The sequence below is a fragment of the Otolemur garnettii genome, unplaced genomic scaffold (genome assembly GCF_000181295.1).
Source record: "Otolemur garnettii isolate 467f Iridium unplaced genomic scaffold, OtoGar3 scaffold00146, whole genome shotgun sequence".
NCBI classification, from domain to species: Eukaryota; Metazoa; Chordata; class Mammalia; order Primates; family Galagidae; genus Otolemur; species Otolemur garnettii.
Genome location: NW_003852541.1, coordinates 458,521 through 479,232, shown reverse-complemented (window position 1 = coordinate 479,232; position 20,712 = coordinate 458,521). Strand labels below are relative to the sequence as shown.

At 42.9% G+C, this 20,712-nt stretch overlaps 1 protein-coding gene across 2 annotated transcripts in view; it reads right to left on the bottom strand.

Annotated features, from left to right (window-relative positions):
• TBC1D14 (TBC1 domain family member 14) overlaps positions 1-20,712 on the bottom strand; it is a 60,261-nt gene that overhangs the window by 23,086 nt on the left and 16,463 nt on the right. The window contains exons 4-10 of one of the 2 annotated variants that reach the window (XM_023518743.1): positions 18,982-19,064; positions 17,034-17,151; positions 13,670-13,776; positions 8,683-8,763; positions 7,628-7,722; positions 2,738-2,809; positions 1,702-1,830 (exon numbers count right to left, since the gene is read on the bottom strand). In XM_023518743.1, the coding sequence (XP_023374511.1) occupies positions 1,702-1,830; positions 2,738-2,809; positions 7,628-7,722; positions 8,683-8,763; positions 13,670-13,776; positions 17,034-17,151; positions 18,982-19,006 (627 nt within the window). In that variant the 5' untranslated portion in view covers positions 19,007-19,064. Of the gene's footprint in view, positions 1-1,701; positions 1,831-2,737; positions 2,810-7,627; positions 7,723-8,682; positions 8,764-13,669; positions 13,777-17,033; positions 17,152-18,981; positions 19,131-20,712 lie in introns of those variants that run through there. The other variant, XM_012810984.2, reaches the window with a different exon arrangement.

Below are 20,712 nucleotides of genomic sequence, written 5' to 3'. Positions count from 1 at the left end.
TGGGGATTCGAACCCGCCACCTTAGGTGTACGTGGCTGGCGCCCTAGCCGGTTGAGCCATAGGCGCCGAGCCTGAAGATACATCTTATGGTCACAAATAGAGGTGGGTAGGGGACTGTCATTAACTGCTAACCACCCTCCAAACTCCAATACACAGGACAGCCCTGCAACCAAGAGTTATCTGGCACAAATGTCAACAATGTTGCTGGGGAGAAACCATTACTGTTTTATGAGTTTTCCCTAAAAAATAAACTACAATTCCTAAGCACAGTTTTTATCATATGTTTCCAAAGAGAAAGCTGGAGTATATCTTCAAAAATAGAAACTCAGATAAAATAATTTTATTATATATAAAAAGATAAAATTAAACATATCCAGGAATTAAAATTATAGGCAATAAAAGATTAGTATGAATGAGTTATTTCAAGAGTAAGAATTTTTCTTAGAATTTTTTTTTTCAATTTCTGACCATTATCTTTCTTGGAAAGGTAAGTTTTTAACTGATTATGAAAGTAACACCCATAAACACTCATTGTAGAAAACTTGGGGATACATAAACACCACTAATCCAAAAACATCCATCCATAATCACTACTAATTTGTGGTATATTTCCTTTCTTTTTATTGCTAAATTTGATAGCTGTTAAATAGTGTTATGTTTTATTTTACATACTTTTGAAAAAATTAACATTTTATCTTACTTTCCTACATTACAGTTCTTTTCAAACATCACTATTGTATTAGATATATCATCAGATTTTAAATTACCATTCTGCATTCTCCATAACCTTATTTTGTTTTCATATTCACAATTATAAATAACTATGTAATGACTATTTATCTTTGTGCCTAATTCTTTGTCTGCATTTATTACTTTCTTAGAATTGGTTCCTACCAAGCAGAACCGCATGGCAATGCTATTTATAGCTATTGAGACTTAATACTAAATTGTCTTGCAAAAGAACTCTACCAGTTTATATCACCCCATAAGCCACAAGTTTAACAAAAGTTTTGTGGGGGGAGGAAAAAAACCGATTAGTTTGTTAAATTAGTGACTTCTAGGCTGCAAGAACACAAAAGGCTTAGGAACCAGAATGAATTCAAATCTCAGTCTTCAGATTCAAGTCTTGAACAAGCCCATCATTCTGAGCCTCGTTTCTTCATCTGGACTCTACAGAGGCCTGATGGCAGAACTCCTTCCATTTATTCAGTATAGTAAAGATCCCGCGACGGCCGTACACTAAACAAACTGATGCCTTTTGTTCTAATAAAGGAACACGATCTTAAACAGCCTCCTTTCTCTGTGTGTGAGCATGCTTCATGAAACAGAGGCCCAATGCCATGATAAGCAACACAGTGCAATTATATGTCTTTCTCGCAGACCTAAAAGTGGACACTGCTACTTTGACACAAGTGTGTATGTTCATGCAGGAGCCACTCCTCCTTTATTTAAAGACTACATTTTCAGAAATACAGGTGCTGTCTTTCCGAAAGAATGCACTAAGCAACTGATATACATGGCTGTTAACCACATTTTAAAATTTAAGTTCAATACAAAGCCCAAATAATCCTATACCTTATAGTGTTATTTATCCTATATATCGCTTGCTACAGGAAAAATGTATTATTTTACCACCAAGTGATTAGGCAACTTTTGATGTGTAAAGATAATACCCAGGGTGTGTATACAGAGAATACTCACAAGGCCATGATCCACTCGGAAAAATGCCATTTGACAGGGTTTATTCAAAAGATTAGAAAAAGCAATAAAGGCATCTGCAGTATCCAAGTTCAAGATCAATACTGCTGCTATAAAGGACATGCCCTGAACCTGAGGGAAGGAGAAAAAGGTATGATCAGAGCAGCTCTTTTATTTTATTATTTGTACAAATTTATGACGTACATGTGAAATTGTGTTACACGTATATAATGCACCAAGATAAGTCAGGATATTTAAGGTGGACACCCGAGTACAACACATTTTTGTTAAGTAGTCACCTTACTTTACTATCACACCAATTCCTTCTATCTTACTATTTGTTTGTACCCTCTAACCCACTTCTCTTCAGCCTCCTTCCCCCACTGGCTCTTCCCAGTCTTGTTGATTTTACTGTGGAGGAACCGAAAGGCCCCCATGCTGGAGGTATCTGCACAGCCACCCCACCTGTCCACCATCACTGCCCTTACTCAGAGCCACCACTCTGCCACACCAGCACTTGGTCTGTTTTCCTTCTGTCCCCACCACACCTCACCCAAATGGAAAACCATAAACCAGGCCCCTCCTACTATACTTTATTTGAAATATTACCCTTTAGCATGTAGAGTGTCCTGGCGCTGTAGACATGTATATCTAGCCTGGTGGGCTTAATTTGAAACCATGCACACACACATACCCACCTACTAAGCTGCAGAAATACCAGCAAAACATTTTTTTAATGGTTATTGCTTTTAAAATGATTAAAGCTTTTTTTTTAAAGCTTTTTAAAATCTCATGCAAAAGTGAAAATCACATCTAATTAAAATGTGATTGCATGTCACAGAACAGCCATGTCGCTTCATTTATGAGGAAATTGAGAATTCAGTCAACTCATTTACCATGAGGCTTCATACTACTCAAAATAAATAAATAAATAAATAAATAAGGTATTCAACTTGACATTTACAGCTAAACTGTGATGGATAATATCTGACTTTCTTTTTAGATAGTAACATTAAAAATATGGAGAAACTTGACTTACATAACCCACATCCGGTCGGTAGCAAGTATAAGCGCCCAAAATACTGTGCAACATGTCATGGTATGGACCGCCCTAAAGATCAACACACCAAAAACAACACATGCATAAGTATTGTTAGTTTCCAGGGTAACACGTGATGCTGTTGCTGCCCAGTCATACCTGCTATTTTCAGAGGGGAATTATTAGCCAAGCATTTTGCTAGCAGCTTTATACGCACCATGTAATTTAATAAACTAACTACCAGTTCTCAAATTTAAAAGTCTTAATCTATAAAACTGCTTTGAAAAAAGCTGGTGGTCAGGTATGAGCATCACCCTAGAAAAGTGTGCTTAACGTGGCTCCTGCTGTGTGCCCTTCAAAGTTCAACAGGTGAGCCAAGGACTCAAGAGTCCTTCAAAGCAGGCGGCTGCCCATGATCATTCAGACAGTCTCCCAGCTGTGCCCATCATCTTGACCTCCTATCTCCTTGCTTTTCATTCTCTTTGTTTCTTCTGTGTTGTTCTGAATGGCAGGTTTAGGAAGTACATTCTAAGTCTTAAGTTCTAGTCACTACCTTTTTATTTTTTTTTTTTTTTTGAGGCAATCTCACTTTGTCGCCCTTGGTAGAGTGCCATGCTGTCATAGCTCACAGCAACCTCAAACTCTTGGGTTCAAGCGATTCTCTTGTCTCAGCCTCCTGAGTAGCTGAGATTACAGGTGCCGGCCATAACACCCAGCTATTTTTAGAGACAGAGTCTTATTCTGCCTCAAGCTGATTCCAAACCACCAATCCACCTGCCTTGGCCTCCCAGAGTGCTAGGATTACAGGCGTGAACCACGACACCCAGCCTGTCCCTACCATTTTATTTCAAACATTCATTCTCTCAGTTCTCCCATCCCTCCATGACTTCCACTTGCTACTGCAACTGTTTTTAAGTGTTGGATTTTTTTTCCAACTGAGTATAGGAAAAAGCGCAGAGATGCTTCACACTGATGTTAGCAAGTCTGAAGGCACTATGAGAGGACTGGCTTAGCCCAGATTACACTCACTGTCCATGTCTACCATGTACCTACCAGTTAACATAGGGAATAAAAGTCACTCATAGTAAGAGGCTGGGAAGTCACTCCACAGGTGGCTTACAAAAGAATGCCCTACGGACCATCACATTCTCATATATTGAAAAAGAAAAAAAAGAGACATTTCCAAATCACAGAGGGACAAAAGAAAAAAAATAGTAATGAGAGTGCAAAAATACACCACCGGGGCTGAGAGGGTAGGGAATGGGGATCGGAAGTGGCACCACACGCCAACTTAAGGACTAGTATGACTATAGCAGAGTCTTATCCAGCTGGAGGCTAACTGAGAAAAATACAAGTATGACATTGAACTTTTCTTAAAGCTAAATGCTTTTAACTTGAAAGATTTTCTACCACTGTAATCATATCCTTCCTTCTCACTTGGTGCTGAGATGGTAGTTCCTTATTTTAAAAGCCTTTAACTTGTTTTGGACATCTCTGTTTCTCCACACTTCCCTCTCCCCCTGCAATTTTTTTTTTTTTTAATGTTACCCATTTATGAGATTTAGAACCTTGGGAATCACAGATTGAGGGAGAAACATGCAAAGGAACTCAGAAAGAAAAGGCAACGTCTCTGCCTTCTGTCTCCAACTCCGTCCAAAAGACCCCTAGCCTAGAACTCACCCCCCCCTCCTCTGCTGAACACATCTTTCTGCTCCCAGACAATAACCCAGTGATTCTCAAGGTCAACATTCTGAAGCTGAGTCCCTAAGATATGTTCCATAAGAAACATTCTGGGGTTCATTGAAAAAGCTGTGCCTGGGCTTCTGTGGGGCTTTATCATGTGCTCAGGCTTCTGTGTCTACTCAAGAAGCACTCAAGATTTACAATCACATAAACTCCTAAACATCTCTAACCACAGGCACCTCAAGAGCCCTGCATAACTAACACTTCAAGAGGAATTTTAGGAAATCCTGCTCTAGCTGTTATCTGTTATTTGCTCCCTTTCTTCACACCAGTCCTCCCAGAATTTTCCCTTTCTTCTTAGCACATTAATCAATGCTAACTATAAAGATTTCTAAACTACTTTTGGCTCAGCACCTGTGGCTCAAGTGGCTAAGGCGCCAGCCACATACACCTAAGGTGGTGGGTTCGAATCCAACCCAGGCCCGCCAAACAACGACGGCTGCAACCAAAAAATAGCCAGGCGTTGTGGCGGGCGCCTGTGGTCCCAGCTACTTGGGAGGCTGAGACAAGAGACTCATTTAAGCCCAGGAGTTGGAGGTTGCTGTGAGCTGTAGTGCCACAGCACTCTACCCAGGGTGACAGCTTGAGGCTCTGTCTCAAGTGAGATCCCACACTGGATTAAAAAGTCAGGAATACAAGCTCTCTCGGATGCTGCAGCCACTCTGTCATCACACTCATGCTTCTGTGGCTGCCTGGCACAAAATGAGTCTTGAACCTTGGTTGAATTTAGTTGTCTTTGAGTTTCAAATTATGTTCAAAGATAATAATAATAACTAGAATTGGCATGTTCCAAGCACTGTCAACAGCCCTCTGAGGTTGGTATGATCACCTCCACAGCACAGATAACAAACTAAGGCTCAAAAGTGCTAAGTGATTTGCCCAAGGCCATACAACTAATAGGAAGGCAGTCTGGGACTCAAACCCAAGTCTGTCTGAAATCACAGGTAAAACACCTTTCTATAGAGCCTGGGCCTTCCTCAAGAACCCAGCGAGGGGAACATGAACTGTGAGTACAGGAGGGAGGAGGACTTTGGACTTAGGGAGGAGAAAGATGAGCAGAAAAACTGAAATCTGCCTGGCAGGAGAAGATGAGCTCTTTCCAGAGAAAACAGGCTGCTCAGAGTTAACTTTCTGCCCCAACACCAGGGCAGCACTCACAGGGTTTACGAAAACCTTCTAGTAGTTTTACAGATTTGCTCTCTTTCTCTTTTGCGAAGATTTCTGAAGACCCAAGTAAGAATGTTTCTGACTGGATTTAGAGATTGGGGGAAGCAAGAGAACAAGAACATCCTACCAGGCATCACTGGGGTCATCACTGTGCCCTGAGTTGACCCACATCACAGCAGTAAAACCACAGGACTCTCCAGCAGGCACAAGGAGCCAACCGGAGCAGAAAGGAAATGGGTAAAGGGGTAGGATGGGCCTGCAGACCCAGGACACTGTGACCAGCTGGCAGGACACAGTGCTCTATCTTCTGGACCCGTGACACTCAGGCTCTTGTGTCCCCTGCTTTATGGAGTTATTCTCACACTGCAAAACTCCCTGATCCTGGAAGCTAAAGCCTCTTATCAGTCCTCCCCTCCAAAAGCACATGTGATGCCCAACTTCAATGCTGCCAGCTCTAAATGGCTACTCCCTCAGAGGCCTGGACCCCATCCTGGCTCTCTGACTGCCCTTCTCACCTAGAGGGCAAGTGTGCCTCAGAGCTCTGCCCTTAGCACTCCCTGCTCCAGAACAGGGAGCAAGCTTACTCATTTCCACCCCTGTCCCAGATGGTTTCCACCCTAGAACAGAGCAACCATTTGTAAGTAGGGTATGTGGATCTGAACAATGTCTTCTCATCCCTTTAGCAAAGTTCTCTCTTCCAAAAGAACTGGAGATTCCCTGAATTATCAGCTGTTTGATGCTTCCATTCTAGTTCATCCTCTGCCTGGAATGCACCACCTGTTCTCCAATTACACTGCTATTGAAACCTAAGCACAGTGTGACAGCAGCTTCCTTCCCTCGTGATTCCCACCCCTGAGCCCTCCCCCGCTGTCCACCCTCGACCACCCCACCCCAGCCCCACACCACCACAAGAAGGAGCCTGACCTGACCTGACCTGTGCTGTCAAAGTGCCTGGACACAACCACAGTCCTGCTAAGCCTACCTAGCCTCGACATCTCCAGGCCTGTCATTCTAGTGGCCACTTAACTGATTTGTTCTAATTTATTCCACCACCCTTTACTAGTTAAAAGGCATGATTTTAGCAACCTGGGCATGACAGTGTCAAGACTAGAAATTCCAAGTCTGTTCTAGAGGCAATGAGGTGAAAAGAAGAGCTGAGCGGAGGCTGGGGCAGTGAACCACAAAGACGAGAGTGTGAGCTAAACTGAGGCAGTGAGGAGAGAGAAGGGACAGATGCCAGGTATTCCTAAAGGAGGACCTTCTAGAACGACCCACTATAGAATGGATGAGGGGCCAAATAAGATGCCTAGATAAACGTCCACAGGGTTGAAGAACGTGTTCGAACAGCTCTGGTCAGAGGACTCTACAACCTTCTGCTGGTAGCCTTGTCTTACGTTCAAATGCCCACGGAGAGGCTCCATTCCACTCTTACTGCCATCGAAGGAATGTGTCTTATCTTCCACAGTGTTCCTAGTGACGTCACTGGGAACACCTGCTTAGAATCCCCATCACCTCTGCTCAGCCACCTGCCCTGGCTACACCAAGGCTGCCAATAATTTCCCTTTCTCCATCAGGCTCGCCACACTGGGCTCATAGAAGCCAAAGCAAATCACACGGCAATCATCCTGCCCAGTGGGTGCTGCTGCTAAGCACAATGCTGAAGACAGAAGAGCACTGAGGAAAGCCTTGCCAGGCAAGGGCGCCCACAGGGCCTTTCCTGTGCTAGACCTTCAGAGGCTCCTCAAAAGGACAGGAACATCTTTAAAAGGAAAAGTATGGCCATATTAAATATTTGTTGTAAAGGATCAGTTTACAATTATTTGAAAAAGTATAAATGTATTAACAGTAAGACTCACCATACCCTTATTCCCACTCTCTAAATACCTAAGTACTTTTGAACTTGATTACAAATACATGCAGTTTGACATCTATGAATTTTAGATAAAACATGCTTGAAAACAACAAATCACCACCACTTACTTGCTGGAAAATGCAGAGATTAGGAAATGTTCTAGAAATGTCCAGTTTAATAAGTTCCAGACTAGCTTCTCTGTCTGCTGCTGAAAACCCAGCATCTGCCAGAAGATGTCAAAAGTCATTACACTTATCAGTGGCAGAATGTGTAGTATAATTAGGAGGCTTTGAAGTTTTATAGAAATGAAACAAAGAAGTTCTCTATAAGTATACTGACCTAATTACATCTTGACATAAGAAAGAGTCCACCTTCAGAGTACAAAACAATTTATAGAGTTTCTTATATTAGGGAATGAAAATTCCTATGGCACCAGTTAGATCATTGTTATTTTCTAGATATTTTCATTGATATTTTCTAGAGTCTGAAATCAAAATCTAATTTGATTTACTAATCTGATTACTGTTCATCAACGACAATCAGAGGAAAATAAGGATAAGCAGGAGAATACACACAAACTCCAACCATTTAAAGAAAAAAAAAATCCTTACGTGATCTCAAACATTATTGGCATAAACAGTATGTTTAGGAGCTATTACAGCACTACGCTGTGTAATACTTCTAACAAATACTCAGGAATAACTTGCTTTATATTTTTTGAATTCTAATGTCACAAAGACAATAAAAAAGATCAATTAAAAACATACTTCTTGGCCAACAGAAGTCATCATTCTTGAGCATTATAAAAAATCCTAAAAGCATCATCTAGCACTTCTCAGTGCTCCTGCTTCTTTGGAAGTCATTCCAATGATCCCCTACAAGTCCACAGTAAACCAATCCCAGGTGTCAGGTTATCACAAATCATGTCAACAGCTTTTATGGAAAAGAAACTGGTTACGACCAGCCCTCTAACACATTAGGATATAAAAACCTCTCAGGAACTGGTATGTTCTATTTCATATAAAAGTTTTTTTCCTTTAATTTTTGTCTCAAAAACCCCCTTTCCCATGAATTTGTAGAATCCACTTTGCCCACAAATGTAGTGCTGTGCACTTTGCTATGTAACAAAGGATGCCACACACAACTACCCAAAGCAGCACACTGGACTGAGAAAGGTCCATACCTTCACTCTCCACTTCAGAACCTCCCGTGCTCAGGGACCGCCACTTCTCCTTGGCTCGGGCAAGACAGATGTCAAAAAGTTCTGAAAAAAAAAAAGCCTCTGGTTAAGTCTTTTGTAAGTATATGAGTATTTTTCCTCACAAATACCAGAAAACATACTACTATCTCCTTCAAATATTTAAGTTCAATTATAATAGGGTTCATTGCACACTAAATAGGTTACTTAGACAATTCCCCCTCAATCTGGCCTGGAAGTATTTCCATTGGTTAAAGACATAGCCGTGTACAAAGAAAGAACATACAGAATACCACTAGGCCTGGTATTTACCTCTATTATATAACCCACCCACAAAACTATCTTGTCTTGATTTGTTATTTGTCCATTGCCTCTACCAGACTGAGCACCTATGAAGGTCTCTTGCTCACCTCTGCATCCAGAACAAACCACAGAAGACTTGATCCAGAGCACTGTGACCAGTGAGCATCTGACTAATGAAGAGAGGAGGAAAGGAGCAGCAGAAAACCATCTGGTTTCAAATTAAAGACATGATGGAATTGCTCTGTGTCTGGCACAGGCCTCCTATTCATGCTGCCTGGAGTGAAACAGGGGTGGGAGCAGATCCCAGGAATGGCCAGTGGCTTCAAAAATAAGGACTCTTGGGCGACACCTGTGGCTCAAAGGAGTAAGGTACCAGTCCCATATGCTGGAGGTGGCAGGTTCAAACCCAGCCACAGCCAAAGAATAACTAAATAAATAAGGACTCTTGCTAGCAGAGAAGGATCATGACAGTCACAAAATCTCCACATTTAGAATTTATTTGATAGTTCTTCTCTAGGTAGTTTTGTAGGAGTTAAGTAACAGTTCATGCTCACAAAACATACTAGTTTGCACAGAGCTCCATGGGTATGTACATGCCCCACTCTTCTTCAAGCAGCAACAATGGAGACTGACCCCTCCAAGTTCTTTTTTTTTTTGGAGACAGAGCCTCAAGCTATCCCCCCTGGGTAGAGTGCCATGGCTTCACAGCTCACAGCAACCTCCAACTCCTGGGCTCAAGTGAGTCTCCTGCCTCAGCCTCCCAAGTAGCTGGGACTACAGGCGCCCGCCCCAACGCCTGGCCATTTTTTGGTTGCAGCCATCATTGTTCTTTGGCGGGCCCGGGCTGGGGATTCAAACCCGCCACGTTGGGTGTATGTGGCTGGCACCTTAGCCGCTTGAGCCACAGGCACCGAGCTGCCCCTCGAAGTTCTTGCTCAGAGCCCTGATTCCCTCCCCATCCAGTCCCAGCTGCCTCCTGTTCCTTTGGCTTTTGATGCTTTCCAGCTCCCAGTTATTTCAGAGCATTAATAATCACTAGTCAATCAGAAACTTTAACTGCAGCCACCCACAGAATTTTCATCAACTTGATTTTTTTCCATCATTACTTTCGGAAAATAAAGTAGTGAACACTTGCCTTCTGTATGCTATTTTATCAACATGTAACTCAAGTTCTAATAACATTATAATCCAACAAGTAACATCTTGATTAATGTCCCTTGTTCTAGACTTATAAAGGATCCAACTTACAATCTACGGTGGTCATGAAGTGCAGTTTCACAGCATCACTGTTCACAGGCAGCACCTCAGCGCCATTGCTCTACAACTAATCTGGAAGTGCTCTGAGCTCATGGCTAGAGTACCCAGGGAAGCTTTTCCTGCCCTTAGCCTCCATGAGGCAAGCCAGGCTTTGGTCTTTTTGGCAGGAAATGGGTAAAAGCCACTATGTGACCGTGACCATGAGGGAACCACTTCCCACATAAAGAATTCGGCAGCCAGCTGCCTCCAGGTAAAAAAGTGTCAGAGTTTCAAAAAACTCTCCATCATGGTTTTATTGGCGCATATTTTGGGGTGGGCTGGGCTGGGGTAGCAGTTAAAACAGCTACAACTTCTTCCCAGATACCCTGGCCCAATTTCAAAGTTCAAGACTTACATAGGCAAGAATGAAGTGTTTTTTTTTGTTTTTGTTGTTGTTGTTGGGGATTCATTGAAGGTACAAGAAACCAGGTTACACTGATTGCATTTGTTAGGTAAAGTCCCTCTAACAATCATGTCTTGCCCCCCAAAATGTGTATCCTACACCAAGACCACAGCCCCTCCCTCCTTCCCTCTCTCTGTTCTTCCTTTTCCCCACCCCTCCCTCCTTCTTTCTCTCTCTTAAGAGCAAAGTTTTAATAGTACTATTGGGGTGACTTTCAGTAACTTTCCAAATGAATAAACAAAAAGAACAAAACTCTGGGGCTTTCCAAGTCAAAATATAGGCTTCAGAATCAACTAGGGCTAGAATCATAATTCTGATCCTACACATACTAGCCTTGAGGCCTGATGTATAGTACCCTGCCTTTTCAGTATGCTAAATGTTCCCAAGAGGAAAATGGAGGCCAAGTACAGTGTCTCACACCTGTAATCCTCGCATCCTGGAAGGCTGAGGTGGGAGGATCGCTTGAGGTCAAGAGTTGGAGACCAGCCTGAGCAAGATCGAGAACCCATCTCTACTAAAAATAGAAAACTTAGCCAGGCATTGTGGCAGGCTACTATAGTCTCAGCTACTCGGGAGGCTGACCCAAGAGTTTCACTTGAGCCCAGGAGTTTGAGGTTGCTGTGTGCTGGGCTGATGCCACTGCACTCTAGAGTGAGACTTTGTTTCAAAAAAAAGGAGAAAAATGAGGGCAAGATCACAGTCTATTAAATCAGGCATGCAAGTGAAGAACCTAACATGATCCCTAGTACTCAACAACTGGAATCCAAGATCATTTGTGTTCTTACATGAGTATGGAGATGTGGTAAAAGTAAAACTAAGTAGGACCGGGCAGCGTCCGTGACTCAGTGGGTAGGGCACGAGCCCCATATACTGAGGGTGGCAGGTTCAAACCCAGCCCTGGCTGGACAGGACAGCAATGACAACTGTAACAAAAAAAAAGAAAGCTGGGCCTCGTGGTGGGCGCCTGTGGTCCCAGCTACTTGGGAGGCTGAGGCACGAGGCTGTGATACCATGGCACTCTACCGAGGGCAACAAAGTAGGTCTCTGTCTCAAAAAAAAAAAAAAAAAATTAAGTAGGACCCAATAATGTGTCATTCATTCACTCAACAAATATTTCCTGAGAGTCTGCCATGTGCAGAGACCTAAACTGGCACAATGACAAAGCAGAGAGCACAGCAGATGAGGACCCAGGCTCCTGAGTATGAGTTCTACTGGGGCCACTGACATTAACCAGTTAATCACAGAAAACAGACACAGTTTAAACAAAAAGAGCCAAATGCAGGCTTTAGACAAACATTCAAGACATGCAACTTATTATTTAATTAGCTATTTAGCCCAACCTACTACAATATGGCCCACAGAAGGTTTTAATTTTAAGAAAGCAACCCAGGGCAGTGCCTGTGGCTCAGGGAGTAGGGCGCCAGCCCCCTATACCAAAGGTGGTGGGTTCAAACCGGCCCTAGCCAAAAACTGCCAAAAAAAAAAAAAGAAAGCAAGCAACCTAGTCATCAGAGAGAACCAAAACTGTAAAATACACACAGACACACAAAGTACTGTGTCTTACATTCAATTTGTACAGACAGGGTTACTGACAGAGTTTAGAAATTTTCAAGAACATGGACTAAAATACATGTTCAGCAATTTCTTCAAACCTCAAATTCTGAGGATGCTTTTAAAAAATCAGTAAGTTAAACATCATACATCTTCTTATGTACGAATGTTAAAATCAATTTCTGGCAGATATGGATTAGCCAAAAGGTGTTCTGGAGGCAGTTCACTGCTCCCATGTTCCCTCCTCAGGGTCCCGCTGCACAGTATTCATTAAGTACCCAACCAACAGCTGATGCTCTTCAAGATAAATACAGCAACAAAACCCCAACTAAGAGAGGGAAAATACAAATTAATCTGTTTTAAAGTCAAAGGCCTTCACCAGAGTTGAAACTGCATCATCAACTCCATGAGGCAGTTCTGGATGCCTGACAGAACAACAGGGAGGCGTCCCTGTCCTTCTGCAGCTTCAAGTGCAGGCAGGGAGACAGAAATAAGAAGAAACAACTACCACTGACTAAGCAGTTGATTGGAAGCCTGTGGGCTCCTGGTGCTTATTTCACTGTGGCCACACAGAGCCCTGGGGAGAGCTTGGCACACACCATAAGTGAATTCCATCTGATAGAAGAGATACAGACTGAGTGAGAATGGCAAGCACAGTTCACATACAACCTCCCAGACTTAAGATACCAGAGGCTAAAGACCCCAGTCCTAGCACAGGAAGTTGTCCCATAAAAAAAACTCCCACAAAAAAAACAGATACCCCTAGTATAATAAATATCTCCATGAAAAGGCTCGGTGCCTATAGCTAAGTGGTTAGGGCACTGGCCATATGCACTGGGGCTGATGGGTTTGAACCTAGCCCGGGCCTGCTAAAACGACGACAACTATACAACAACAACAAAAATAGCTGGGCGTTGTGGTTGGGCACCTGTAGTCCAAGCTACTTGGGAGTCTGAGGCAAAAGAATCACTTAAGCCCAAGAGTTTCAGGTTGCTATAAGCTGTGACACCACGGCACTCTATCAAGGGCAACAAAGAGAGACTACTAAAAAAAAAAAAAAGGTCTCCATGGAAAGAGCCACTGCCTCTGCCTATGATCATATTCATGTCATAGTCAAGGCTGGCCTAAACAGGACTTTGATAAGTGATCCTATGGTACCTCATGCTGATGATAAGACCCATCTCCACTAACCCCTTTATCTAGGCTTTTGTTCTGAACTACCAAGTAACTGAAGCATCTAGGACTAAACCCAGGCCTCCCAGTTGCCCCCTCTCCTCAAAGACACAACCACCTGGGCTCTCAAAAGACACAGCTTCATGGCAATGGCTGCCATTCTTCCCAAAAGGGCAGAAGGGACAGAAAAGGCCACAGGACCCAGGGAATCAATTCCCCAGGCCTAGGATCATGCAAGCCACTCACCGTGGGTGATATTTAACTCGTTGCCAATGGCTAAGCTCCAGACTTTGCCTCTCACACTTGGAGGGATTCCCTGCCACCATAAATCTCGAACTTTTCTAGAGCACCACCTGGATAAAAATGGAAGCATGAGTTTAAGAGTTGGTTTTCCACAAGTAAATAGTTGTCTATCTGGCCCCAAACTACCAGGAGTAAGGATGCACAATTACATAAGGCACAGCCCTTGGCCTCAGGGAACTAACAGGCCAGCATTCTGTTAAAGATCAGATCAACAATTCCCTTTCACTGGGCGACTATAGCGACAGGTGTTGAAGGGTACAGCACAGCAGGGAAAAGAACAAACCAGAGGGCCCAGGGCACTATTCTGGACCAAATTCTAAATAACTGGTAGCAATTTAAGCACATGAATGATGGGAAGACATTTCTGAGTAGAAAACATAGAAACAAGAAATTTCCTGGCCTCCTACAGAAAGTGCAAATCGCTGTGTCCAGGTGAGGAGTGGGAAGCAGTGCCCCTGCAGAGCTGAGGTAGAAGGAAGACCCCAAGGACCCCGAGAGGTGGGCTGAGAGCCGAGCCCTGACAGCCACCAGACTACTGCACACATAGGTGTGAGCTCCCAAATTAACTGTGGAGAAGAACTCTGCTGATTCAGAACATTCTGAACTGCACAAAGATGTTTAGGACTGCTGGTCTCAATGAACACACACTGCCAAAAGACTGCAGAAGGTAAAGGTTCTACAGACTCTCCCAGTGCTCCTGAATGCAGCACAGTGGGGGAGACAGGCTTTGAGGCTGCAGTAACCAGGTTTCATCCTAATTTCACCCTTACCTGTGGAATATGGGGCAAATTACTTTTCTTCTCTGAACCTCTGTACAATCTTCTCTAAAATCAAGAGCATGACTGGGCACAGTGGCTCACACCTGTAATCCAAGCACTCTGGGAGGCTGAGGCAGGTGGACTGTTTGAGCTCAAGAGTTTGAGACCAGCCTGAGCAAAAGGGAGACCCTATTTCTACTAAAAATAAAAAACTGAGACAAGAGGATTGTGTTGAGTCCAAGAGTTTGAGGTTACTATGAGCTATGATGCTAAAGTATTCTACTGGGGGCAACAAAGAGAGGAGAAGGGAGGAGAAGGGAGGGAATGGGAGGGGAGAGGAGAGGAGAAGAGCAGAGCAGAGAAAAGAAAGAAAAAGGAAAGAAAGAAAGACACAAAGAAAGAAAAGAGACAGAAAAATAGAAAGACAGAAAGACAGACAGAAAGAAAGCCAGAAAAAGACAGAAAGACGGACAGAAAGAAAGACAGAAAATGAAATACAGACAGAAAGATACAAAGACAGATAGAAAGAAAGAAAAAGACAGAAAGACAGACAGAAATACAGAAAGGAAGAAAGACAGACAGACAGAGAGGAAGAGAGACAGAAAGACAGAAAGAAAGACAGATGGACAGAAAGACAGAAGAAGACAGAAAGACAGACAGAAAGAAAAAGAAAGCAAGACAAAAAGAAAGACAAAAGAAAGAAAGAAAGAAATCAAATCAAGAGGACGTTGTGAGCAATAAGTGGGATGTGTGCACTCAGATCACACCAAACACAGAACACTGTAGGGTAGACCAGGGTGGGTCCTGACCTCTCAGAGCAGCAAAGGTTCTGAGAAGCTCTACTGTTGCTACCGGGTCCTATTTAAGAAAAAGCGTGAAATGCTTCCTGCCAGCAACAAGCCTTTTGAGGGCAGGCTCAGACTTTATTTTCCTGGTGAAGACCCTTAGAAGGGCCATCTGACTTCTACAGTTTAAGTGACAACCTGGTGAGTGTCATAAGTGAGTCTCCAACTTTCTGACATGTGGGGCAAGAGCACAGGAAAGCTGGCATCCAAGCTTGCTGGGTGCTTTTGTGTACAGCCCTGGGACTACTGCCCACAATCTGGCCTCTACCCATTCTGAACTCACAGGAAGAAAACCAGACCTATTGCTGTCTCTCAGATGTAAAGATGACAGGAGCTGCCAAACCTTGCTGGGTACACACTCCACTGATACTGGGGGTTGTCACCAAAGAAGACCTGGCCTCCACCCTCAGAGGGAAGAGGACAAGCTTGAGCAGACAGCTGCCCAGAGAAGTATTCCCAGAGGAGACTTCCACAGTCACTTCCAGCCAGGATGGGGGCAGCAAGTCTTCCCTGAGAAAGACTAAGCTTTAAAGAACATGCAGGAGAAGCAGGGTACAATGCTCACGCCTGTAATCCCAGCACTCTGAGAGGTCAAGGCAGGAGGATCACTTGAGCTCAGGAGTTTGAGACCTGCCTGAGCAAGAGTGAGACCCCATCTCTACTACAGATAGAAAACTTAGCCAGTCATCATGTCAGGCTGTAATCCCAACCCCTCAGGAGGCTGAGACAGGAGAATTGCCTGAACCCAGGAGTCTGAGGTTGCTGTGAGCCACCCAATGCACTTGGGCCTAGTCATCAGAGTGAGACTCTGTCTCAAAACAAAAACCACACAGGAGAGAGTTAGCAGGACAAGACATGTAGGGCAAGAGCATCAGGAAGGGAACATACAAAGGCCCTGAGCAACATGTCTAGGCAACTCCCTGGGGAGAAGGATCTATCCAAGCAGAGGAGAAATGAGGGGTGAAGATGCAGAGGGAGGGCAAACCATCTTGAAAGGGGTCCCGCTAGTTAAACCAAGGATTTAAATTTTACACTGAGAATCATAGGAAGTTGCGAGAATTTCAAGTGGGGAAGTGACACAGACTTGTGCTTTAGAAAGATGGCTCGGCGCCTGTAGCTCAACCGGCTAAGGCGCCAGCCACATAAACCTAAGGTGGCGGGTTCAAATCCAGCCCGAACCCGCCAAACAACAATGACGGCTGCAACCAAAAAATAGCCGGGCGTTGTGGCAGGCGTCTGTGGTCCCAGCTACTTGGGAGGCTGAGGCAGGAGAGTTAGAGGTTGCTGTGAGCTGTAATGAATGGTGGGTTCAAACCCGGCCCTGGCCAAACTGCAAAAAAAATAGCCGGGCATTGTGGCAGACGCCTGTAGCCCCAGAGTTGGAGGTTGCTGTCAGCTGTGATGCCACAGTACTCTATCAAGGGTGACAAAATGAGACTCCTTCTCTTAAAAAAAAAAAAGAAAGAAAGAAAAGAAAGATAGATGGCTCAGCAGATGAGTAGAAGATGAACTGCAAAGAAGGGGAAGAGGCTGGCACAGTATCTAGGAAAGGGAGAGCAAGGGCTGAACCAAGGCAGAAGTGAAGGGAGACTCTGCAACTTGAACTTACTACATTGAAGGTTTTCTCTGAGCTATAATGGTGATGCTGCAACCAACAGATTCCAGAAAGAAAAGATCTGCAGTACCCACTCTGTCATTTCTTACATTGTTTCCCAGTTAGGTAAAATTTCATTATTCCAAGTAAGAACAGCGTTGCCAATGCTTTCCTCTACTCTGCACCTTTCTTCCAGTTGCTTTTTCCTCCGCTGGGCTTCTTTCAGCTCTAGAAATCACAATTAAAAAGGAAAAAAACACATCTATTAACTAACAGCCACTATTTTTAACCTAGGTGATTTTTCTTAAATAGTCACACCGCAAAAGCACCAGGAAAATGACACTAAAGTAGAGCAAACTTCATCTCTCAAGATTCACTTCATACTCCACGGATTTTAGAATCCTTAGGCATAGTCTCCTTTCTGACAAGCCTTTTCGGTATAACATGCAGACACAAAAGTGAACAAAGAGGAATGCAATTCAACTAACACAAAATAGAGAAACCAATGAAGCCATCAAAACAACGTAAGTCACCCAGACACCAGAAACAAAATCTGCCCATTCCCCTTCCCAGTGTAACTGCCATGCTGATTTCTCACAGCTGGAGCATTACTCAATGTATGAATAGTAACTGAGAAATACCACATATTTAGTTTGTATACACTATTTTATTGCAATAAAATACATGTAAAATGTACCATCTTAACTATTTTAAATACAGTTCAGTGGTATGAACTCCATGCATATTGCTATGCAGCCGTCACCACCATCACCGTAACTTAGTTTCCTCAAACTGAAGCTTTGTACCCACAAAACGCTAACTTTCCCATCCACCCTTCCCCTGCAGCCACTGGCAGCCACCATCGTACTTTCTCTATCTATAAATTTTACTACTCTCAGGGCCTCACCTAAGTGGAATCACACAGTATCTGTCCCTTTGTGACTGCCTATCTCACAAGGGTATTATTATCTTCAAGATTCACCCATGTTGTAGCATGAGTCAGAATTTCCTTTCTTTTAAAGGTTGAATGATATTCCATTGTACATATATATCACATTTTATTATATTAATATATACTTTTTAAATATCTACGAAAACAGTTTTTTAGGTGTTGTAAAGAATTTTATCAAATCTGATCACATCTTCTTGTAAATATAGAAAACAGCCCGGAGAGGGAAAGAAATTTTGCATGTCATTATTAACTAATGCTTTCTCTAGTATTTTTATCCTGTACTGTCTCTTTTCTCACCTAAGTTCAAGATGTTATTTTCTTTTTTTTTTTTCCCTTTTTGAGACAGAATCTCATTGTGTCACCCCTTGGCAAAGTACCATGGCACCATAGCTCATAGCAACCTCTAACTCTTGGTAAAGTGCTTCTCTGGCCTCAGCCTCCAAAGTAGCTGGGACTACAGGTGCCCGCCACAACACCTGGCTACTTTTGTTGTTGTTGTTGTTGTTGTTGTTGTTGTTGTTGTAGTTGTCATTGTTGTCTGGCAGGCTTGGGCTGGGTTCGAACCCGCCAGCTCCGGTATATGTGGCTGGCGCCCTAGCTGCTAAGCTACAGGTGCTAAGCCCAAGGTGTTATTTTCTTGAATAAAGCTACCATGAATGAATAGAAGCATGCACTTTTGATCGAAAACTATAAATTTCTTTTTTTTTTTGAGAGTCTCACTGTGTTGACCTGGGTAGAGTGCCGAGGAGTCACAACTCACAGCAACCTCAAACTCTTGGGCTTAACCAATTCTCTTGCCTCAGCCTCCCAAGGACCTGGGACTACAGGCGCCCGCCACAACACCCAGCTATTTTTTTTCTTGTTGTTGTTGTAGTTGTCATTATTGTTTGGCAGGCCTGGGCCAGGTTCGAACCTGCCACCCTCAGTGTATGTGGCTGATGTAGTAACCACTGTGCTATGGGCGCTGAGCTGAAAATTATACATTTTAAAGAATTAAAGAGTTAGGCAAAGTTCAGGTTCTATGACTCCAAAGGCAAAAAGAAAATGCTCAGAAAGACACAAAATCTCATGCCACCTTATGTAACCGCACGTGTGAATTCCATTACCTCGTTTTTTGGCCTGAACCACCATTTCTTCATACTGTTGTCTGTGTTTCTGAGCTTCGTCAGCTGGTTTTGCAGGGAGATTTCTTGATAGGAAATAAATGGATTTTCACTGCTGTAAATATCAAGTCTTTGAGGAAAAAACTGAAGCATTATTTACTAAAAAATGTATAGCTCAAAGACCAAAACCTAAATTTAAGATTACACAAGTTCTTTGACAAACTAAAAATATTTTCTCACAAAAGTGAAGCAGACTTATTATAAAACAAATGATTTATATTAATAGAAATAAAAAATAATAATTATCCACAATTGCAATGTAGATAAGATAAACACTTAATCTTTTTTGGTATATTTTGATTGACCACAATATACTAACAACTGTCAACAGTTAATCCTTGCGGTAGGGTGCCCTAACAGCATCTGTTACATGTTTATACAAACACATTTCCTGGCCAGTTTCTGTAAGTGTGCAAATTTCACATTAGCTATGCAGTTTCACAGTTCTAAGCATGTAAAAAGTAAATGAGAATGAGCCTTCAAATCCTATTAAAACAAAACAAAACAAAACAAAACAAAAACCCCACATGCTCTCTTTCAGAAACATTCTTGTGAAATTGCTGGCACTGGAATTAATGGAAAGGCAACAGCATCTGACTGCTTGTACCCTCCTGTGAGATCCACATTTTGAACAACTGTCACTTGCTGCAGGAGAATGTGACATGTCCCCAGTTCACACTTCAGTCATTACAAGGACTGGCCTCTACAGCGCTAAGTCTTTACCAATGTTCTCTACCTAACTTCATAGCCCTCCCAAGCAGGCTTTCTCTCCTCCACATACACACAATTTTCAAGGACCAAGAATTAACATAGGAAACATCTCTTCTTTAGATTTCACCAATTTTAAATGTCAGGGATAGCAGACTCTTAGGGGTTAACTAAGGAGGTTTTACAACATCTTTTTTCTTTTCTTTTTTAACTTTAACCAAATAATTTCATTTTCTCTGAATTTTTCTTTCTCTTTTTCTTATTGTTTGGGATTTGTTGAGGGTACCAAAGAATTAGGTTACTCGGATTGCATTTGTTAAATAAAGTCTCTCACTTTTTTCTTTTTTTTTTTAGAGACAGAGTCTTACTTTGTCGCCCTTGGTAGAGTGCTGTGGCATCGCAGCTCAAAGCAACCTCCAGCTCTTGGGCTTACATAATTCTCTTGCCTCATCCTCCTGAGTAGCTGGGACTATAGGCGCCCGCCACAATGCCCAGCTATTTTTTGTTGCAGTTTGGCTGGGGCTGGGTTTGAACCCGCCACTCTCGGTATATGGGCCCAGTGCCCTCCTCACTGAGCCACAGGTGCCGCCTCTTTTTTCTTTTTTTAAACTGGGGACTATCTGTTCAAACACAGTATTCTAATCTAAGAAAGTTAATACTTAAAAAACAGGGAAATTGTGACCTGGTACAATGGAGTAATCTCTTGTACTCCACTAAGATCTCCAAGCCCCATCTCTTTACCACATGGTAGGAAACCAGAGGCCCAGAGAGAGATGAGGACCTGCCTAAGATCACCCACAGGCTGCTTAATGCAGATCCCAAAAAGCCAGTAGGCTAGTCCAGAAATTGTCCTATGATATCAAGGCACTTCCAAAACACACACTTCAGTGTACATTATTCCAGTATTTCCTGAGTTACAGACCTATCATTGCTTTTGTTTGTTTTTTTGGTTTTTTTTTTTTTTTT